The sequence below is a fragment of the Astyanax mexicanus genome, chromosome 25 (assembly GCF_023375975.1).
Source record: "Astyanax mexicanus isolate ESR-SI-001 chromosome 25, AstMex3_surface, whole genome shotgun sequence".
Classification (NCBI taxonomy): domain Eukaryota; kingdom Metazoa; phylum Chordata; class Actinopteri; order Characiformes; family Acestrorhamphidae; genus Astyanax; species Astyanax mexicanus.
In genome coordinates, this window is record NC_064432.1 from 11,656,519 (window position 1) to 11,676,251 (window position 19,733).

A 19,733-nucleotide genomic window follows, 5' to 3' on the forward strand; every position below is an offset into this window, starting at 1 on the left:
CCTAAAAAAACTATTAGGGAGAACAATAGGGAGGCATTGAAAAAAGTAAAGGAATTTAGGGAGAATGTTCATTTTAATAGAATTAACTCTGCCCACCAAAGAGAGCTGTAGCAGGGACCACCGCTCCAAATCATTTGCAACACGAGCTAGAAGAGGAGCAAAGTTGGCCTGAAATAGATTTTCAATTCTACTGGTAACTTGCACACCAAGGTAGACAAAGCTCTTATTTGCTATTTTAAAGGGTAGGTCACATAAAAGTGGATCATTTACCGCCACATTAAGTGGCATCAATTCACTCTTACTAAAGTTTAATTTATATCCAGACATATGGCCAAAGGATTTAAAGATGGAGAGAGCCACCGGAATAGAAATAGAGAGATTGGACAAAAATAAAAGAAGATCATCTGCAAACAGGGACAGTTTATGTTCATATCCGTATCTGAGTATACCTTTAACGGAGGGGTTGGATCGAAGTGCTAAGGCCAGTGGTTCTATGGCAAGCGTAAATAACAAAGGACTTATCGGACACCCCTGGCGTGTTGATCGCTGTAAGGAAAAATAGCTTGATTGGGTATTGTTGGTTTGAACAGATGCTACAGGAGATGAATACAAAATTTGTATCCAAGTAATAAATTTAGATCCAAAGCCAAATTTGTGTAAAGTATAAAATAAGTATTTCCACTCAACCCGATCAAACGCTTTTTCAGCATCTAGGGACAAGATGGCCTCAGAAGTGCTGGCATCCGATGGATTATACACAATATTAAATAGTCTGCGAAGATTAAAGAATGAATGTCTGTTTTTAATGAATCCCGTTTGGTCAGGTGATATAATTGAGGGGAGTACTATTTCCAGACGTAATGCTAAAATTTTTGCTAAAATTTTATAATCCACATTTAACAAGCTAATTGGGCGGTATGATGCACAATCCAAGGGGTCTTTGTTTTTTTTGAGAATTAGACAGATAGTTGCCTGGGTAAGAGTCTGTGGGAGAGTACCCTTTTCAAAGGCTTCGTTGTACATTTCAAGTAAGATAGGGGCTAATTTAGGAAACATTTTTTTATAAAATTCGACCCCATACCCATCAGGCCCTGGGCTTTTCCCGGATTGAAGGGAGTTCACGGCCTTGGATATTTCTTCCATAGTGATTGGTTGCTCTAATATTTCAGCCATATCTTGGTTAACCAATGGCACATCAAGAGAGTGGAAAAAATCATCCATCTCTGATTCATCTACCTTGCATTCTGAGGTATATAAAGACTGGTAAAACCTTTTAAATTGATTATTGATCTCTTTAGGGTTTGTTGTCGTCCCAGACTGTGTGCGAATTTTAATGATCTGTTGCAACACCGTCCGCTGGCGCAATTTATGGGCTAATAATTTCCCAGTTTTTTCTCCTTGTTCATAGTATGAGCTTCTCGATTGAACCAATAATTCAGTAATTTGGTCTGTCAGTATCGTATCGAATTCTGCCTGTAAAATGAGGCGCTGTTTATACATTTCTGGAGAGGGTGTGCAAGCGTATATTTCATCTAATTGAGATATACACTGTGTTAACTCAGATAATCTAGCCTTTTTGAGTTTATTAATGTATGCATTATATGAAATAATTTCACCTCTTATATATGCTTTTAAACTTTCCCAGAGGGTAGAAGCAGAAATGTTTGGAGTCCTATTGACACTTAAGAAGAAGTCAATTTGATCTGAAACAAAGGCAACAAAGCTTTCCTTACTGAGCAACTGTGTATTTAAGCGCCATGTAGATCGAGGCTTCTCAATTTTATAAAAGGCCACTTCCATAGTAACTGGAGCATGATCTGATATAACAATCGGGTTGTATGAGCATGAATATATTGAGTGGAGTAGTCGGTCATCTACTAAAAAATAGTCTATACGCGTATATGTGTGGTGGACTGATGAAAAAAAAGAATATGCCTTCCCAGATGGATGAGCTCTTCTCCAGGGATCAGAGATAGCAAATTCAGTCATGAAGGTTTGGATAACCTTAGCTGAAGATGAAGTAGAGGTGAGCTTAGAAGAGGATCGATCTAAGAGTGGATCCAGCCAACAATTAAAATCTCCGCCTAGTATTAACCTGTGAGAAGTCAGATCTGGTAACTTGGAAAAAACTGACTTGAAAAAATCCCCGTTATCCCAATTTGGTGCATAAATATTAACAAGTAAAACCTTTATAGTTGACAATTTTCCACTAACAATCACAAATCTTCCGTTGGGGTCAGCAATCATATCAGAACATGTAAAAGGTACTGATTTATGAAGCAAGATAGCCACCCCTCTGGCCTTGCTGTTAAATGAGGAATGAAAAACCTGCCCTACCCATTTAGCTCTTAAACATAGATGTTGTGACAGCTTGAGATGTGTCTCTTGAAGGAAAGCAACATGGGCATTCAATTGATGAAGGTGGTGAAGTACTTTGTTACGTTTAACCGGGTTGTTAATCCCCCTGCAATTCCAGGTGAGAAAGTTGAGCCCATTACCTCTAACTGGGTGTGCTACTCTAGGCTGAGCCATGTGTTAAGAAATTAGTAATATATAAGGAACAAGGCACAGTAGAAATGTATCACATAGATGGTGTTGACCCACACAAATTAAAAAACTATAACCAGCATCAAAAATCACACTAAACTTGAGAACAAATAAAAAAACAGAACCCCCTTTCCCCAAACCCACCCCTAGCCAGGTGTCCCCCCAATTGAGACACCAAACAAACCCAATATGAAGAAAAATACTGAAGCAAGACATGACAGTTCTTGCTTTATGCTACCTGAGGCTGTGGCCACTGATCCTGAGTAAACCAGATATGCAAAGGTCTGACCACATTTAAATCTAAAGACTATTACAGTCATTACTAGAAGAAGAAAAGTCTGTGACATGGGTTAACTAAGGACACTGCAATTGTATAAACACCCACACCTTGGCAATAGAAATAATAAGTCATGACAATAAAGACCACATATGGACAGTGTCTCCTTACAAAGCAGGATAAAGCCAGTAATAAGACCCAACCAATTGAGTTGTCACTTCCATAAAAAGGGGGTGGGTGTTTGACCTGAGTCCAGTACCTCCACACAAAAATTGGTAAACAACAGCGTCCAAATTAAGAAAGATGGAAAAAAAACTATACACGCTTACGTATTTACTATGGCAAGGAGCCATACTCACCAACCCAGACTGGGATAACCAGTGGGAAAATAAGTTTTTCTATAGTCCGTGTGTCGAAGTTCACCCACAAATCAGCTTGGAGACTAAACCGTACAGAGTCTCCCATCCCAATTCACACAGCATCTTGCGGTTCAACAGCTGACTTCACACTTTTCTTAATAAATTCGGCCGCAGAAGACGCATCCTCGAATCTGTACGTGGAGCCGTCCGGCATGGTCAGTCTCAAAACCGCAGGATAAATAAGGCCGAACCTCACGCCCGGGCACGCATGCAGCTGGCGCTTCACGCTTCCAAAGCTGGCCCGTTTCTTAGCCACAGCCGCGGTGTAATCTGCAAAGATCGAAACTTTCCGCCCTTTGTAAAGAAGGGGAGCTGCATCTCCTGATTTCTTCAAGATATTATTGCGGACATGGAAGAAGTGGACCCGAATAACGAACGGTCGCGGAGGTTCTCCATCCCGAGGCCGACTCCGCAGAGTGCGATGGGCTCGATCTAGCAATGGTTTCTCCTCAAGACCGAGCAACTCCTGAAGCAACTCCGCCACAAATTCCGTCGGTCTTGGTCCCTCCACCCCCTCCGGTACACCCAGGAGACGAATATTATTTCTCCGCATTCTGCTTTCCAAGTCTTCACATTTGTTATCCAGGTAAGCCACCTTAGCATTTAAAGTGTGAACGCTCGCCTCAAGTTCGCTAATGCGAGTGCTGTGATCCGTAGCGCTACGTTCTAGCTCCGAGAGGGTCTCCCCGTGTGTAGCGATCATATTCTGGATGTTCTCAATGGACTTTTTGAACTCCTGCTTTACTGAAGACATCTCCGCCTTGAGACTGGTGGATACAGAGTCCATTTTGTTGAATATATCGGACTTAAGGGTGTCCACCATAGCGTGTAGCAGCTCCGCCGTCAGTGATGCCGTTGGTACCTCTTTAGCCGCCGCGTCCGCTAGTGGGGGTGAATCAGGAGAGGCTGCTGGCTTGTTGCGGCCTGCTCGTGCCGATTCCGTTTTGGGTCGAGTAGACGCCATTATTGGTAAAAACTGCCCAAACTGAGTCTAGGTTGTTTCAGTAACTCTTTAGACTGCTAGCCGAACAAGAAAAAAGCAATTGCATACGTTTAAATATATAAATTCGGCCACTACCTCAGGAGCGATAGGGAGACGCGTCCTACATCCTGGCCTTCCAACAGCGCCCCCCCCATAAAATTGTTTTTTAATATCTCAGATAGCCATATTATATTGCATGCAATAAAAAAAATTCTAAATATCTTTTCTAAATCAGTGTCATATCGCCAAAAGTGTCGTTATCGTGAAAATATCATGAAATATCGTAATATTATTTTAGAGAAATATCGCCCACCCCTACTGTACACAGCTGGGTGGAATGGGGAGGCAGGGTTTAGATTAGACTGACTGACCTGAACAATAAGAGTAAATTATAATATCAGCTACAGGTTGGAGTGATAAAAAACATTATCTCAATAATTTTTGCAATTTTTTCAGCTAATTATTCAAAAACATGTATCTTGATATTCCACCTTTAACAACCTGAAAAGATTAAACGTGACATCAGCTGTGTGTGTTTGTGTGTGTGTGTGTGTGTGTGAGAGTGAGTGTGAGAGAGAGAGAGAGAGAGATTTCAGCACAGTGACGGTGTGTCAACAGTTTGGAGGAAAATGAAGCGTGAATAACAGTGGATGACTCGATAGGTAGCTTGCTGGATTAGCGTCTGTGCTTAGCAGCCACACGGATAAACAGCGCGACATCACAGGACTTGTAACCTGCCAGTGTGAAATCAGGATTAGCCTATGCTAGCTAACTTACTGCATGGCTATTCTCAATGCACACGTCAGCAGTCTGTCCTAAAACATGACCTAGTGAACACGTGGAATAAATGCATTTTGATTGTTGTTTTTCCCCAGTAATTAACATACTCGGTAACATCAGCTCATCACATCATCAACACAGTAATTAAGATATGATCGTAGACTATATGTATCACACACCCCTAATCTATGTATAGAGACAGTAGTGGGATATGGTAGTCTAGTTCAACTGACCTGCTGCTGGTGCAAACTCTTGAACGGGGCGGAGTTGGGGAGTGTTGTTAAAAAAACGTGTTGTTGGGTGATGTTACAAGGCCTGTTGGGATAATTAATTTATCAACTTATAAATTACGATAAATTAACATGACTGTGATAATTTCTTACATCCTTGATATTTCCTGCTGTGTTCATTTGTTTATAATATAACCAAGATGCAGATTTTACCTACTTGCTCTGTTCTGTCCTCTTTTATTCTGAATTAATCCCAATAAATGCTAACAAATTAAAAAATATTATTGATGGTAAACTAATACGTATATTAGAACTGAATCGTTTCTCCAAACTTTACAAAAATATTCTACACTCACGCTTTATGACACAGAGCACATTAGCCTCATCAGGTGGCCAAAACCACCAGTGCTTCATATGTCTGGTGGAAAAGAAACATTTTTGCTAGCTTTATTGCCTCTAAAACTGTTTCAGTGCATTAAAAAATGACATTTATTGCTTCTTTAAAAGCAGGAAATAAACTTAATCAATCATCTGTTCTGCATGTATTTAACATCTCAGTTACTGGGGTGAGTACATACATCCAGAATTGGGCAGAATGTGTTCTACAATATATAGAACAGTAATGTATTCAGCTAGCTGTATCTCTAATTACATTCAAATGTGTTGCTGATTGGCACTGATTATCATTTACTTATATTTGATTATTGTGTTAATTGTAGAACAAATTAAGCATTGACACAGTGGTTCAACGCAACAGGTTCTTTGACACGTACATCTAAACTTCAGATAAACAGTGACATTTTTACAAAAATCTTTATTTACATTATTAGAAGGTCAAGCTCTGTTTTCACCTTTAAGAAACATTTTGTCAGTCCTGACGCTGTCAGTCTGCCTGTTCTGAACTGCACTAAACTACTGTTCTGTTCTGAGAGTGAAGCTCTTCAGTTCCTGATCTTTATTAAAGATGTGCTGTGTGTTGGATTTCACTGTGTTTAATGTAACAGAACTAAAACCCAGAGAGGAGCTTCTCCAGAGCCCAGCTGTGTTTCTATGAAGAGTGACACGTCCATCAAGAATCGTCCTGATTTCAGCAGTGAAGATATGACCTCTGACCCACAGTGAGTAAAACAACAAAACCCTTTTACCGACTTTTATTATAGTTTATCTTTTTTAAGCATATAACACACACATAGTATATAGCGTGCACACACAAACACACACACACACACACACACACACACACACAGGAGGTCAGTGTGAATTTCTTTGTGTGTAATGATTAGTGTACACTAGGGCTGTGCCATATCATATCATACATGATAATATCGCAAAAAAAATGTTGAATATCATGAACGATATTATGCCCTAAAATATCGTGCCATATCACCCACCCCTAATAATCGCATCAGAATACTACTTTTTTGCCATTTTTAGCAAAATAAAATTCACACTGTTCTCATTTCCTAGAATATATCTACTAGAGATAGATTATATAACTTTAATCGTGGATATTTGGAGATATTTGGAGTGCATTACTAGTATCATGACATTCTGGATCATTGACTTCTGTTACAAATCTGATAAAATTGTTTTTTAATATCTCAGATAGCCATATTATATTGCATGCAATAAAAAAAATTCTAAATATCTTTTCTAAATCAGTGTCATATCGCCAAAAGTGTCGTTATCGTGAAAATATCATGAAATATCGTAATATTATTTTAGAGAAATATCGCCCACCCCTACTGTACACAGCTGGGTGGAATGGGGAGGCAGGGTTTAGATTAGACTGACTGACCTGAACAATAAGAGTAAATTATAATATCAGCTACAGGTTGGAGTGATAAAAAACATTATCTCAATCATTTTTGCAATTTTTTCAGCTAATTATTCAAAAACATGTATCTTGATATTCCACCTTTAACAACCTGAAAAGATTAAACGTGACATCAGCTGTGTGTGTTTGTGTGTGTGTGTGTGTGTGTGTGTGAGAGAGTGAGTGTGAGAGAGAGAGAGAGAGAGATTTCAGCACAGTGACGGTGTGTCAACAGTTTGGAGGAAAATGAAGCGTGAATAACAGTGGATGACTCGATAGGTAGTGTAGAAAAGTTCTGTCTTTAGCTTCTCTGTTGAATGTTCGTTGATCCAGGAATTCAGTCGACACAGAGATTGAGAGTGAACAAGTAAGATTTATTTTCAGAATTCTGGGAAGAACAAATACAGGCAAAGCATCCTAGCCTAAGCTAGTAAGTCGCCCCCAGTTCTTCTGAACCTCGGTATTTCTGACTCCATCTTTATACCCTTTTGTGACGTACCTCGGTTGCTAGGTGGTTGCTAGGCATGAATGAGTAATACTTCTGTTTTTCTAATTATTAGTCCCTTTTTAGTTTTATTCAGTCTTTCTCAGAACTCGTTTTATTTAGACCTTCTCGGAACTTCTGTTTGACCTTTGCCCAGTAGGCTTTCTGGGGAATCGTGAGTTGCCAAAAACACTGCTCGGGAAGTTTCAATTCCCCCAAGTGGCGGGCCTTTGGTTAAGTGAGGTTCTATTATGGGTTATTGATTCCCCTGCTCAATGAAGAAGGGAAGATTCAGTTCCCCTTTGTGGCAGGCCCCATGGGTTATTAATTCCCCTGCTCAATAAACTTCCCCTATTTGTGGCGGGCCATGGTTAATTAACATTCACATTGTCTCACTGTGTATCTGCAGTAAGTTTTAGTTCATACTCTCCGTTTTATAATGGTATCGTTATATCTACCGTAAGATTAGTTAGTTAGTATATCTTAAACAAAGCTTGAAGTTGTATGTATAACTTTTCAGAGTAATCTTTTAATGTAAGGTTACAAAAATGTACTTTATTCACTAGTTTCAATCCAGCTAAAAAGAGGAACCCTGTAGTCTGTGTTTTATTCATTAGTTTCAATCTAGCTGAAAAGAGGAACCCTGCAGTCTGCCATGCTCTGGGACCGCAAGATGTTTTTACCATTAAAAAGAGGAAGCATGTTTTCTACAGTTGACCCTTGGGTCAGTGCTGCTGAGATGAGAGATTCTTTTAAGCAATTATATGATGTGTCTACGTGTGGAATACGATGTGTCTACGTGTGGATTAGTAACTAAGTATTAATGTTTACATTCTCATAGAGTATAGCTTACATAGATATATTTGTGTAATATGTGTTTTAATTATCTAAGCTAAGGCTTTAGCAAGCATGATTATTGTAAGGTAAGCTCTAGCATGATTATTATAAGGTAAGCTTGTTATTTTAAGGCCAATCTTCCACAATTCCTCCTTTTGGCCTGTCCTAAGACAGGTCAACACTAAGCTCGAAGTCAAGCTCGAAGTCTACAGAACCCCCGTGGTTCTCTGGGCTAGCATCCAATAGTGACATCATATAATCAGGCGGCCGCTGTTTGTCGTCAAACATTTTAACAATGGTACGCTCTATGAGGGTTCGTAAGCAAGGAATACAGCAGCATCCGCATGTGACTATGATGGCCACAAATATTGCAAGAGCAGATGCCAGTGATAAAAAAACAGCCTTCCACTGGCCAAAAGTTCTATCTAACCAGTTGGTAAGCGGATTGTCGACCCCTGTATTATCTGTCATTTCTTTTGAGAGTGCCTTAAGGGCGTCCAAAGCTTTTGTTACGGACCCATCAGGTGCAGTGTTGTTAGGAATGACGGTACAGCACTCGGTTGTAGACTCAGTTCTAATCATGTGACATACCCCTCCTTTTTCAGCCAATAGCATGTCCAGAGCTATCCTATTTTGAATGGTCATTAGTGACGTTGCAGACAATTGGGATGCTAATCCTGTTACCGCTACTCCAGTTATATTAGCCAGTCTCATTACCTGATAATTGACGTAATTAATTCGGTCAACATTTTTATTTGGAGTAATCCAGATTAAGATACTTTCAAATCCGGCTGAAACCTGGTCCACTAATTTATGTTCATCTGGAACGCCCCTCGGAACCCCAATCGAGTCTATATATGTGGGTGTGTTCTTAGTAAGATCGAATGAAACGTCACGTCTACTTCTGGATCCATGTAGTGTAGGTTTCCCAGTACTGGGACCAAACAGGGTAATTGGAGATAACAGTCTAACCATAGCACACAGGCCCTTGCTCCATATGGGGAGTCTCAGCAACAATGAGGAACCGCCACAATAATAGTACAGTCCCGCCCTGGCCCATTCGCCAACCGAATTGTTAGATGTATCAGTAAAAATAGTATGACACCAAGATGATTGTATTTCTCCCAGAATTTGAGGCGGATGGGTAACATTGCCCTTAGTGCGTCGGAAGCAAGTAAAATTGCCGGTTTTTGGAACTTGGAAGGGACCTGAGCCTGTGTTATTAGGAATTACTGGAAAAATGGTTGAAAGCGTGGTGCAGTTCGGTGGAGTAGCCATACGAGTCATTTTGATTAAACAGCTAAACCCTATCGGATCAGCGTTTGGATATAGTGGGGCCGTACTTAAATATAATGGGGGTCTAGCTTCTGCACATGCCACGCAGCCTTCCATCCCGGCCTCCCGAGCCTGACCCGCTATCCAGGTCAGCCACAAATTATCGTTACTGTACCCCATAGTTAGCCTTAGTATGTCCTCGGGTGTCCATGTCGAGTAGTCTGAACCTACCAATGTTGGTACTGCACCGTCAGGGGTAGTAGCGTTATCATTTGGTGATGGGGTTGCCCCTGCTTTCGGCAGATGCTTTGGAGGTGTGCTTAACACTCTGACCTTTATTACACCTAATGGATCTGTTCCCGTTATTGATACCCCCAATGTCAAATAGATTGTTGACTCCCGCATATTTAACCAATGTACAGACAACGTGATTGGGTTTTGGACCCCGGATTTGTCACGTTGCATCCTGATACGCTTCAAATTAAAATACATGGAGTTGGATACTATCTCATAAATGCCATTAGACGAGCGACCATCGGTGCTAAGGAAAACATTGGCTGAGTTTGGACATAGTTCGATAGTTTTAAGCCATTGTGCCTGTCCTGCAGTGCACTGTTCATTAGCGTATTTCGAGTAGCACAGATATATGGGATAGCCCCGCCATGTTGAATTCTGACCGTTACAGTTGATTACGTCACATAGGTCGAAATTGTATGCTGTTTTAGTATTTATAACATATTCTAGGTTAATTCCCTTAAACTTCTGTACACATGCGTTTTGGTTATCTGTCGAGCGTTTAGTCCGGTGAAAATTATTGTTGCCTGAACGGGCCTTATGTGGGGTGTATTTAGTTGGAGGGTTTACAGCTGTCGTGTCATTGTTCTTACTAATTGGTTCAGCTTTTCTCTGAAGCGCTATGTCTACCCAGAGCATGCCAACCAGCAGTACTACCAGTAGTACTTTCAGATATGTTGGAATCACTCCCATCTGTAGATTTGACCAGCTTAGGCAATCCCCATTCCTTTCTTCAGTCCTGCCCCCACCCCGTCTGCCATACCATGCCATAGCTAAAACAAGTGTGTTCCCCCTAATGAGTAAATAGTTGATTATAGCCCTATATGTGTATGTGTAAAGGTGTAAAAGTTCAGTTCTTCAACTCCCCAGGGAGTGTCAGGGTGGTAATTCAGGTGGCGCAGGTTGGTACCCTAGGTGGCACTAGTTGATTTGCGCTGGAGGCGAGGGGTAGACTACCCTCGACGTGCCCCTGGCCTCAGGGGATTATTCTGCCCCTATGTTGGTGGAGGCCTCCTTTTCTGCCTGTTCTGATCCGGTTGCCTTGGCTTGTGGTTGATCAGCAGGCCGACACTGGGAGAGATGATACCAGGAAGTGCCTTTGCCGTCCAGCCGGACTGCGTGGCTTGTCCTCTCCGCCACCCGGAATGGGCCTGTCCACCTGGGTTCAGACCACTTCCGCTTTATGACTCTCAGGTATACCCACGGAGTTATGGCCAACTCGGGGGGGTTGTCCCCCTCTGGTGTCTGCTCCCGTGTGTTCTGTACCTGCACAGAAAAAGCTTCACATACAGCTTTTAACTTATTGAACACTTCATCGTAACCTTGGTTGGTAGTGCCATGAGGCAGTTCGGATGGGGCTTTTAGTGCAGTCTGCGGCCCCGGGAATGCTACGCCTCTGACCAGTTCAAATGGGGAGAAGCCTGTGCTTCGGTTCACTGAACTCCTAATGCTGATCAGGGCAATTGGTAAGGCATCAAGCCAATTCATGCCTGTGGTCAGTTTAATTTTTGCTAGTTTGGCCTTCAAATTTTGATTCATCCGCTCCACCTGACCCTGTGAGGCGGGGTGATATACAGAACCATAGCTATGGCGCAAGCCCAACGCTTGCTCTACCCACTGCAGTGTTTTGCTGGTAAAATGTGTCCCGTTATCCGAGTGGATTTTCCTAGGAAACCCATGTTGTGGAATCCAGTGGTTGATCAACATTTTGCAAACTGAGCGAGCATCCTCCTTAATGGTAGGAATTGCCTCAACCCACCCTGAACCTATATGTTTATTATCATTGCTCCATGCAAAGTTTTAATGATTAGCTGCTCTATTCTCCCATTCATCTCCACACTGATTGATAGAATATCAGGGCCCAAAGTTTTAAATTCTGCACAAACTACACATAATGTGGCTTCTGTGTCAGGAATGGTTCCATGTTGATGTACTGGGCTTTCTTGGGTTACTTTTGCTTGGACTTTAGCATCACCGCTCGTGGCTATATTATTTTACCTGCCACTTTAATTTTTCTGCGGTGTGCTATTTATTAAGAAATTATGATTCTGACTTTATTCAGTTCCCAAGATTTTATAAAGCCTTGATTTCTAGATTTAGTTGATTTTATTTAGTGCTTTAAGAATTGGGATAAGTGGAACGTGATTATTTTTCTCTGTATCAATCGTTCCATTACAAACAATAATATTATCAATATTAATAAACACAGATGTTATGCTTTGCTTTGTCCACGTTATTATAGCAAATAAATCCGAACAATGCTTAACATTTACTTTTCAATATTTTCAATATGTATTTATGCATATACAATGCCAAGCAGATTGCTTTTCACAATTATCAACAATACATCTATTTCCTTAAACAATTTATCAAATCTCACTTACTGTTTCCCTTGCTCAAAAAGTGGCTCACATGTTGAATAGTGAAAGTTCAATTTTGTAATTTCTAAGTTTCTTATTTCTTCTTTTTAAATTAGGATTGAGTGTGTCTTAAAGTTAAGACTGTTACAATATTGCTGAAAGTAATTGCTCATCTGCATAGAGGTTGTTTTAAAACCAAACTGTAAAAAGATAAACAAGCTAAAATTTTTTTAAAAATGCTCTATATCTGTAAAATAATGATTGGTCAAAAAATTTTAGTAATAGTGGTGAGGGATGAAAAAGGTAATAGGTTTAAAAAAATAAATAAATAAATAAATAAATAAAAATATAAAATAATTGTTGGGCAAATAATGGTGGTAATAATGATCATCTATTTACATCTCCCCCTTTTTCTGAAACAGAATTTCTGTTTCAGAGAACTTAACGCAAAATTTCTTCACCCTCTTTACTGTCCATCTGTGTGGTCTACCCTGCCCAAGCCTCCACTGACACACACCCCATCACTTCATTCATCCACTCACTCTCCCCCTGGGCTGCGCTTCCCTTCCACGATGTTTTCTCCATTTTCTGTCAAAATGCATGTGGTGGTCAGATCGAGACTGTGCCTGTCTTAGGTTGTCCCTGTGTAATATGTTGGGATCTTACCCGTCCTTGGCTAACCAGCCTAGCCCACTGAACCACACAGCGTAGCAGCACTGTTTTCTCAACATTCAGTGCCGTAGTGTTCCTGCAGGGCACAGCTAGGGAGCACAAACCCAGGTATGTCATATTGTCATAAACTCACACTCTGGTGTTCACCGTGAAAGCCTGTGCAAGGCACCGAGTATCCATGGTTTATTATTTGTTATTATTGTATACAGATTTTCCTTATTACCATCAGTATCACCCTTTTTCTCCCACTAAATTTTGCTTAAATTATTTGCTTTGATGCCACTGCTCTGGAATAGACCCAAAAGAGTGCATGTCAATGAATAATTATTCAGATTTGGCATCTGTATCTCAGATGTACCGCAAGGTTAAATTTTGGTCCAGTTCCATTTAATCTATATACATAAATTATATTGGTGGCTCTGCTTCTCAGATTGCAAACTTTACCATTATGCAGATGAAACAATGTTATATTGCTTAGCTGATTTTGTTCATGCTACAGCCAGAAAATTATGCATTTGTTTTATAGGTGGCATTGTATAAGCATGAAAACTAAATTTATGCTGTTTTCCAGATCTCTTTCTAGTCTAATTGTAATACCGTAAAGCAAAACAGAGAGCTGCATTTTTAAATACACTTTATTTCCCCTTATTTAAAATGAGAAAGACCCAATTCACTAATGCTTGTATTACATCCAATACTGAGTTTCATTTTCAAATAAATAAGGTCTTTCCTCATTGGTTTCTGAAATCAACTATCCCTCTTAAGAGGATCAAAATGTCGGCATAGCCTGAGATACATGAGAACATAGAGAAATTTGATATTACATCCGTCTTATATCAGTCTCATTCAGCTAGGACTGAACTGAGATCAGTCTGAATAAGAAACGAACAGTAAGATAATTGACTAAATCACCTGATAGAAAAAGCTGTGTTTGGAATGGCTCACTTATTAACTCATTCACTATTCACTATGTAGCATTTTCTATTTATTGAACTGAATATTTAAAAAATCAAATAATAAACCATGTCCATTTTGTCCTGCTCTGAGTACATCTTACACAACAGTACTGCATGGCATAGTATATTTTGGAATTTCCAGCATACATCTTCTGTACAATATTATTATAATATAATGTAGTTAATAGTGAACTATATGGGGAAAAATGTACTGCTCAGTTTTTACAAAGCACTGCAAAAATGGCCAATGCAAATTGCTTAGTATTTCTGCAATAGGAAACGATTCCGACACCGCCACACACATTCATTATTTCCATTATTAGATTTGCTTATAGAATATAGAGTTAGACATATGTCCCTGTTAGGTTAGGGCCCCCAAGATATAGTCTAATACCCAAAATTAAGCTAATTATTTTCCTCAATTCTGACTCCCTTTTCTTTTTTTTTCTTTTTTATTTGTTTTGCTAACCAACCCCGTAATCCCTTTATTAAATTCTATAAATTCTCTAATTATCTATCCAGTCACACACCTCTCTGACACTATTCAACAACTTAATTATTAATATTAACACTTCCCCAACCTTGCTTACATTAAAGTATACCTTACTCATGATTGGGTATTCACATTTTCACATTTATTTTTAGAACTGTCTTCTAACATATGAATATATATATATTATATTATATTTCTATTTCACATCAGTCACTTTCGTAATCAATGTCATCGCACTTTACTCTGTTAATTATTTAATTATTTATGACCATTAGTAATATCTACCGCACTGCTCCGTTTACAGATATATCTTTACCTCGTATAGTTAGTTTTTTTATATCCTTATATTTGCTTATATATATATATATATATATCTATCTACCCATACAAAAGCCTTTTCCCCCTGTTCACCTCTGTCCCCCTGTTCACCGTGTATTACTCTATTTCCCTACTGAACTGATGTTCTATTTTCTATGATGTCTCACAAGCGTTAATTCACAAATAAAAACCAACCTCTCAGTCTAAAACCAATAGGCTGGACCAACTCCACCTACTTCACCTTGGACTCCTCCCCTGCAGTGGGACTCATCCATTCCTATTTCATTGTCACACAAGTTTTCGTACACTCAACCAATCACACCGCTCACAGGAGCCCCGCTCACACACAGTTTCACACACACTGCAACACATACGCACACACTTCTGTTTCTCGCCCTCAGTCTTACACACACACTTTTAATTCGCTGCCATACACTTTCTCACTCACTGGTACACTTTTAATCCCTGTAACAGACACTCGTACACCCTGTTACTGTGCCTATTCAGTCATCATCACTTAAACAAATGGATGACACCCATTGTTCTGTAGAATTGTTAAATACTCCAACTATCCTATTTATTTTATATATGTATATATATATATAATTTATTATTATGTTATTTTATTATGTTATTTTACCCCCCTGCGCGCACAAATCACATACAACAATTAAATCAACAATTAGCAATTGTTTCACCTTAGTTGTACAATACCAATAGCATATGTATTTTTATTTTGTTTTTCTTATTTTTATTTAAACTACATACTCTTATCCTTCTTTCCTGCACCTAAGCAGAAAACACTACTTCAGAGTATTTCAGTGCTCGTTCTTTAAACTAAAAACTTAAAAATAAAGAAGATAAAAAAGTTTTAAAAATCTCCCAGCAGTTTGTATAACCGTCTGGGTTTAAGGTGGACCACGCCTAAGGATGACCCCGTCTGTCCCGGCAATTATCTCACATTGATCACGTGTGAGTGGGGTACGCCAGCTCCCAGTCCTTTTATTTTATTTAGAAGTAACCACTTTCAAGGAACACCACGTCCTAGCCATTAATCTAACCCAATATGGGCAGATGGGGCACGCCAGCACCCGGTTTCATTAGCACTGTGTTCCTTATCCTTTATCCTTTTTCCTTTTATCCTTTTATCCTTTATACCGGTTTCTTAAACATAAAAATAGAAGAGAAAATAATAATAGAAAATTGTAGTTGTTCAATCCAATTTACCAGGATTTAGCTTACTGGATCCCATCACTCATTCTGTTTGAAATATCCAATATGCAGATTTTTTAATAAAAAGGCAATCTGCTCACCTGTGTAGGATGGGCCCAAATGAGTGAAGAAATCTGTCAGCTGTGTCCTCGCCGGCCGAAACCCTGGATCGCACGTCGGAAGGTCACCAAATTGTAGAAAAGTTCTGTCTTTAGCTTCTCTGTTGAATGTTCGTTGATCCAGGAATTCAGTCGACACAGAGATTGAGAGTGAACAAGTAAGATTTATTTTCAGAATTCTGGGAAGAACAAATACAGGCAAAGCATCCTAGCCTAAGCTAGTAAGTCGCCCCCAGTTCTTCTGAACCTCGGTATTTCTGACTCCATCTTTATACCCTTTTGTGACGTACCTCGGTTGCTAGGTGGTTGCTAGGCATGAATGAGTAATACTTCTGTTTTTCTAATTATTAGTCCCTTTTTAGTTTTATTCAGTCTTTCTCAGAACTCGTTTTATTTAGACCTTCTCGGAACTTCTGTTTGACCTTTGCCCAGTAGGCTTTCTGGGGAATCGTGAGTTGCCAAAAACACTGCTCGGGAAGTTTCAATTCCCCAAGTGGCGGGCCTTTGGTTAAGTGAGGTTCTATTATGGGTTATTGATTCCCCTGCTCAATGAAGAAGGGAAGATTCAGTTCCCCTTTGTGGCAGGCCCCATGGGTTATTAATTCCCCTGCTCAATAAACTTCCCCTATTTGTGGCGGGCCATGGTTAATTAACATTCACATTGTCTCACTGTGTATCTGCAGTAAGTTTTAGTTCATACTCTCCGTTTTATAATGGTATCGTTATATCTACCGTAAGATTAGTTAGTTAGTATATCTTAAACAAAGCTTGAAGTTGTATGTATAACTTTTCAGAGTAATCTTTTAATGTAAGGTTACAAAAATGTACTTTATTCACTAGTTTCAATCCAGCTAAAAAGAGGAACCCTGTAGTCTGTGTTTTATTCATTAGTTTCAATCTAGCTGAAAAGAGGAACCCTGCAGTCTGCCATGCTCTGGGACCGCAAGATGTTTTTACCATTAAAAAGAGGAAGCATGTTTTCTACAGTTGACCCTTGGGTCAGTGCTGCTGAGATGAGAGATTCTTTTAAGCAATTATATGATGTGTCTACGTGTGGAATACGATGTGTCTACGTGTGGATTAGTAACTAAGTATTAATGTTTACATTCTCATAGAGTATAGCTTACATAGATATATTTGTGTAATATGTGTTTTAATTATCTAAGCTAAGGCTTTAGCAAGCATGATTATTGTAAGGTAAGCTCTAGCATGATTATTATAAGGTAAGCTTGTTATTTTAAGGCCAATCTTCCACAGTAGCTTGCTGGATTAGCGTCTGTGCTTAGCAGCCACACGGATAAACAGCGCGACATCACAGGACTTGTCACCTGCCAGTGTGAAATCAGGATTAGCCTATGCTAGCTAACTTACTGCATGGCTATTCTCAATGCACACGTCAGCAGTCTGTCCTAAAACATGACCTAGTGAACACGTGGAATAAATGCATTTTGATTGTTGTTTTTCCCCAGTAATTAACATACTCGGTAACATCAGCTCATCACATCATCAACACAGTAATTAAGATATGATCGTAGACTATATGTATCACACACCCCTAATCTATGTATAGAGACAGTAGTGGGATATGGTAGTCTAGTTCAACTGACCTGCTGCTGGTGCAAACTCTTGAACGGGGCGGAGTTGGGGAGTGTTGTTAAAAAAACGTGTTGTTGGGTGATGTTACAAGGCCTGTTGGGATAATTAATTTATCAACTTATAAATTACGATAAATTAACATGACTGTGATAATTTCTTACATCCTTGATATTTCCTGCTGTGTTCATTTGTTTATAATATAACCAAGATGCAGATTTTACCTACTTGCTCTGTTCTGTCCTCTTTTATTCTGAATTAATCCCAATAAATGCTAACAAATTAAAAAATATTATTGATGGTAAACTAATACGTATATTAGAACTGAATCGTTTCTCCAAACTTTACAAAAATATTCTACACTCACGCTTTATGACACAGAGCACATTAGCCTCATCAGGTGGCCAAAACCACCAGTGCTTCATATGTCTGGTGGAAAAGAAACATTTTTGCTAGCTTTATTGCCTCTAAAACTGTTTCAGTGCATTAAAAAATGACATTTATTGCTTCTTTAAAAGCAGTAAATAAACTTAATCAATCATCTGTTCTACATGTATTTAACATCTCAGTTACTGGGGTGAGTACATACATCCAGAATTGGGCAGAATGTGTTCTACAATATATAGAACAGTAATGTATTCAGCTAGCTGTATCTCTAATTACATTCAAATGTGTTGCTGATTGGCACTGATTATCATTTACTTATATTTGATTATTGTGTTAATTGTAGAACAAATTAAGCATTGACACAGTGGTTCAACGCAACAGGTTCTTTGACACGTACATCTAAACTTCAGATAAACAGTGACATTTTTACAAAAATCTTTATTTACATTATTAGAAGGTCAAGCTCTGTTTTCACCTTTAAGAAACATTTTGTCAGTCCTGACGCTGTCAGTCTGCCTGTTCTGAACTGCACTAAACTACTGTTCTGTTCTGAGAGTGAAGCTCTTCAGTTCCTGATCTTTATTAAAGATGTGCTGTGTGTTGGATTTCACTGTGTTTAATGTAACAGAACTAAAACCCAGAGAGGAGCTTCTCCAGAGCCCAGCTGTGTTTCTATGAAGAGTGACACGTCCATCAAGAATCGTCCTGATTTCAGCAGTGAAGATATGACCTCTGACCCACAGTGAGTAAAACAACAAAACCCTTTTACCGACTTTTATTATAGTTTATCTTTTTTAAGCATATAACACACACATAGTATATAGCGTGCACACACAAACACACACACACACACACACAGGAGGTCAGTGTGAATTTCTTTGTGTGTAATGATTAGTGTACACTAGGGCTGTGCCATATCATATCATACATGATAATATCGCAAAAAAAATGTTGAATATCATGAACGATATTATGCCCTAAAATATCGTGCCATATCACCCACCCCTAATAATCGCATCAGAATACTACTTTTTTGCCATTTTTAGCAAAATAAAATTCACACTGTTCTCATTTCCTAGAATATATCTACTAGAGATAGATTATATACCGTATTTTTCGGACTATAAGGCACACCGTATTATAAGATGCACTATCAAAGAACGCCTATTTTCTGCTATTTTTCCATACATAGGGCGCATCGCATTATAAGGCGCGTTAAGTGACACTAGAAAGGGTGCCTATATCAAAGTGAACAGGGGTGGCGCCATGTTTCCCTTCCCCCACCGGGGGTGGTCGCTTGCCGGTGGAGCGTCTCAGTATACAAAATATAGCTCTTTCAAAGTCAAACGAGTGCTGGATATTAATCTACACAGATTCCTCTCCTGAAAACTGTTTATTTGGGTGAGTAACGTGCTTCAGTTTATTTACAGTAAGCTTAGATTTCCAGATGTCCACTAAGGCTTGCTGCACCAGCGTTAGCATAGCTATCCGCTAGCACGCTAGCTAGTCACCTAAACTAGTAAAGTTAACCCAAACTTAAACGACAGCGTTACACTGAGTAATCCTGCGTGTTCTGGTAAGACAGTGAGATATTAGCTAGCGATTCGTCCCCCGTAGCTTGTTTTAACACGGTAAACAAGCAGATTACAGGCTGATAAAACTCACCTCTGAGAGAGTTAGCG

General features: G+C 39.4%; 1 protein-coding gene across 11 annotated transcripts in view; it reads left to right on the forward strand.

Annotated features, from left to right (window-relative positions):
- The window catches only part of LOC111189998 (NLR family CARD domain-containing protein 3-like), a 189,992-nt gene that overhangs the window by 149,626 nt on the left and 20,633 nt on the right, over positions 1-19,733 (forward strand). For 5 of the 11 annotated variants that reach the window (XM_049472354.1, XM_049472358.1, XM_022663740.2 and 2 more), the window contains 2 exons: positions 6,240-6,353; positions 18,680-18,793. The exons of 2 other annotated variants lie outside the window; for them this stretch is intronic. In XM_049472354.1, the coding sequence (XP_049328311.1) occupies positions 6,240-6,353; positions 18,680-18,793 (228 nt within the window). The remainder of the gene's footprint in view (positions 1-6,239; positions 6,354-18,679; positions 18,794-19,733) is intronic. 4 more of the 11 variants (XM_049472360.1, XM_022663742.2, XM_049472356.1 and 1 more) reach the window with 2 other exon arrangements.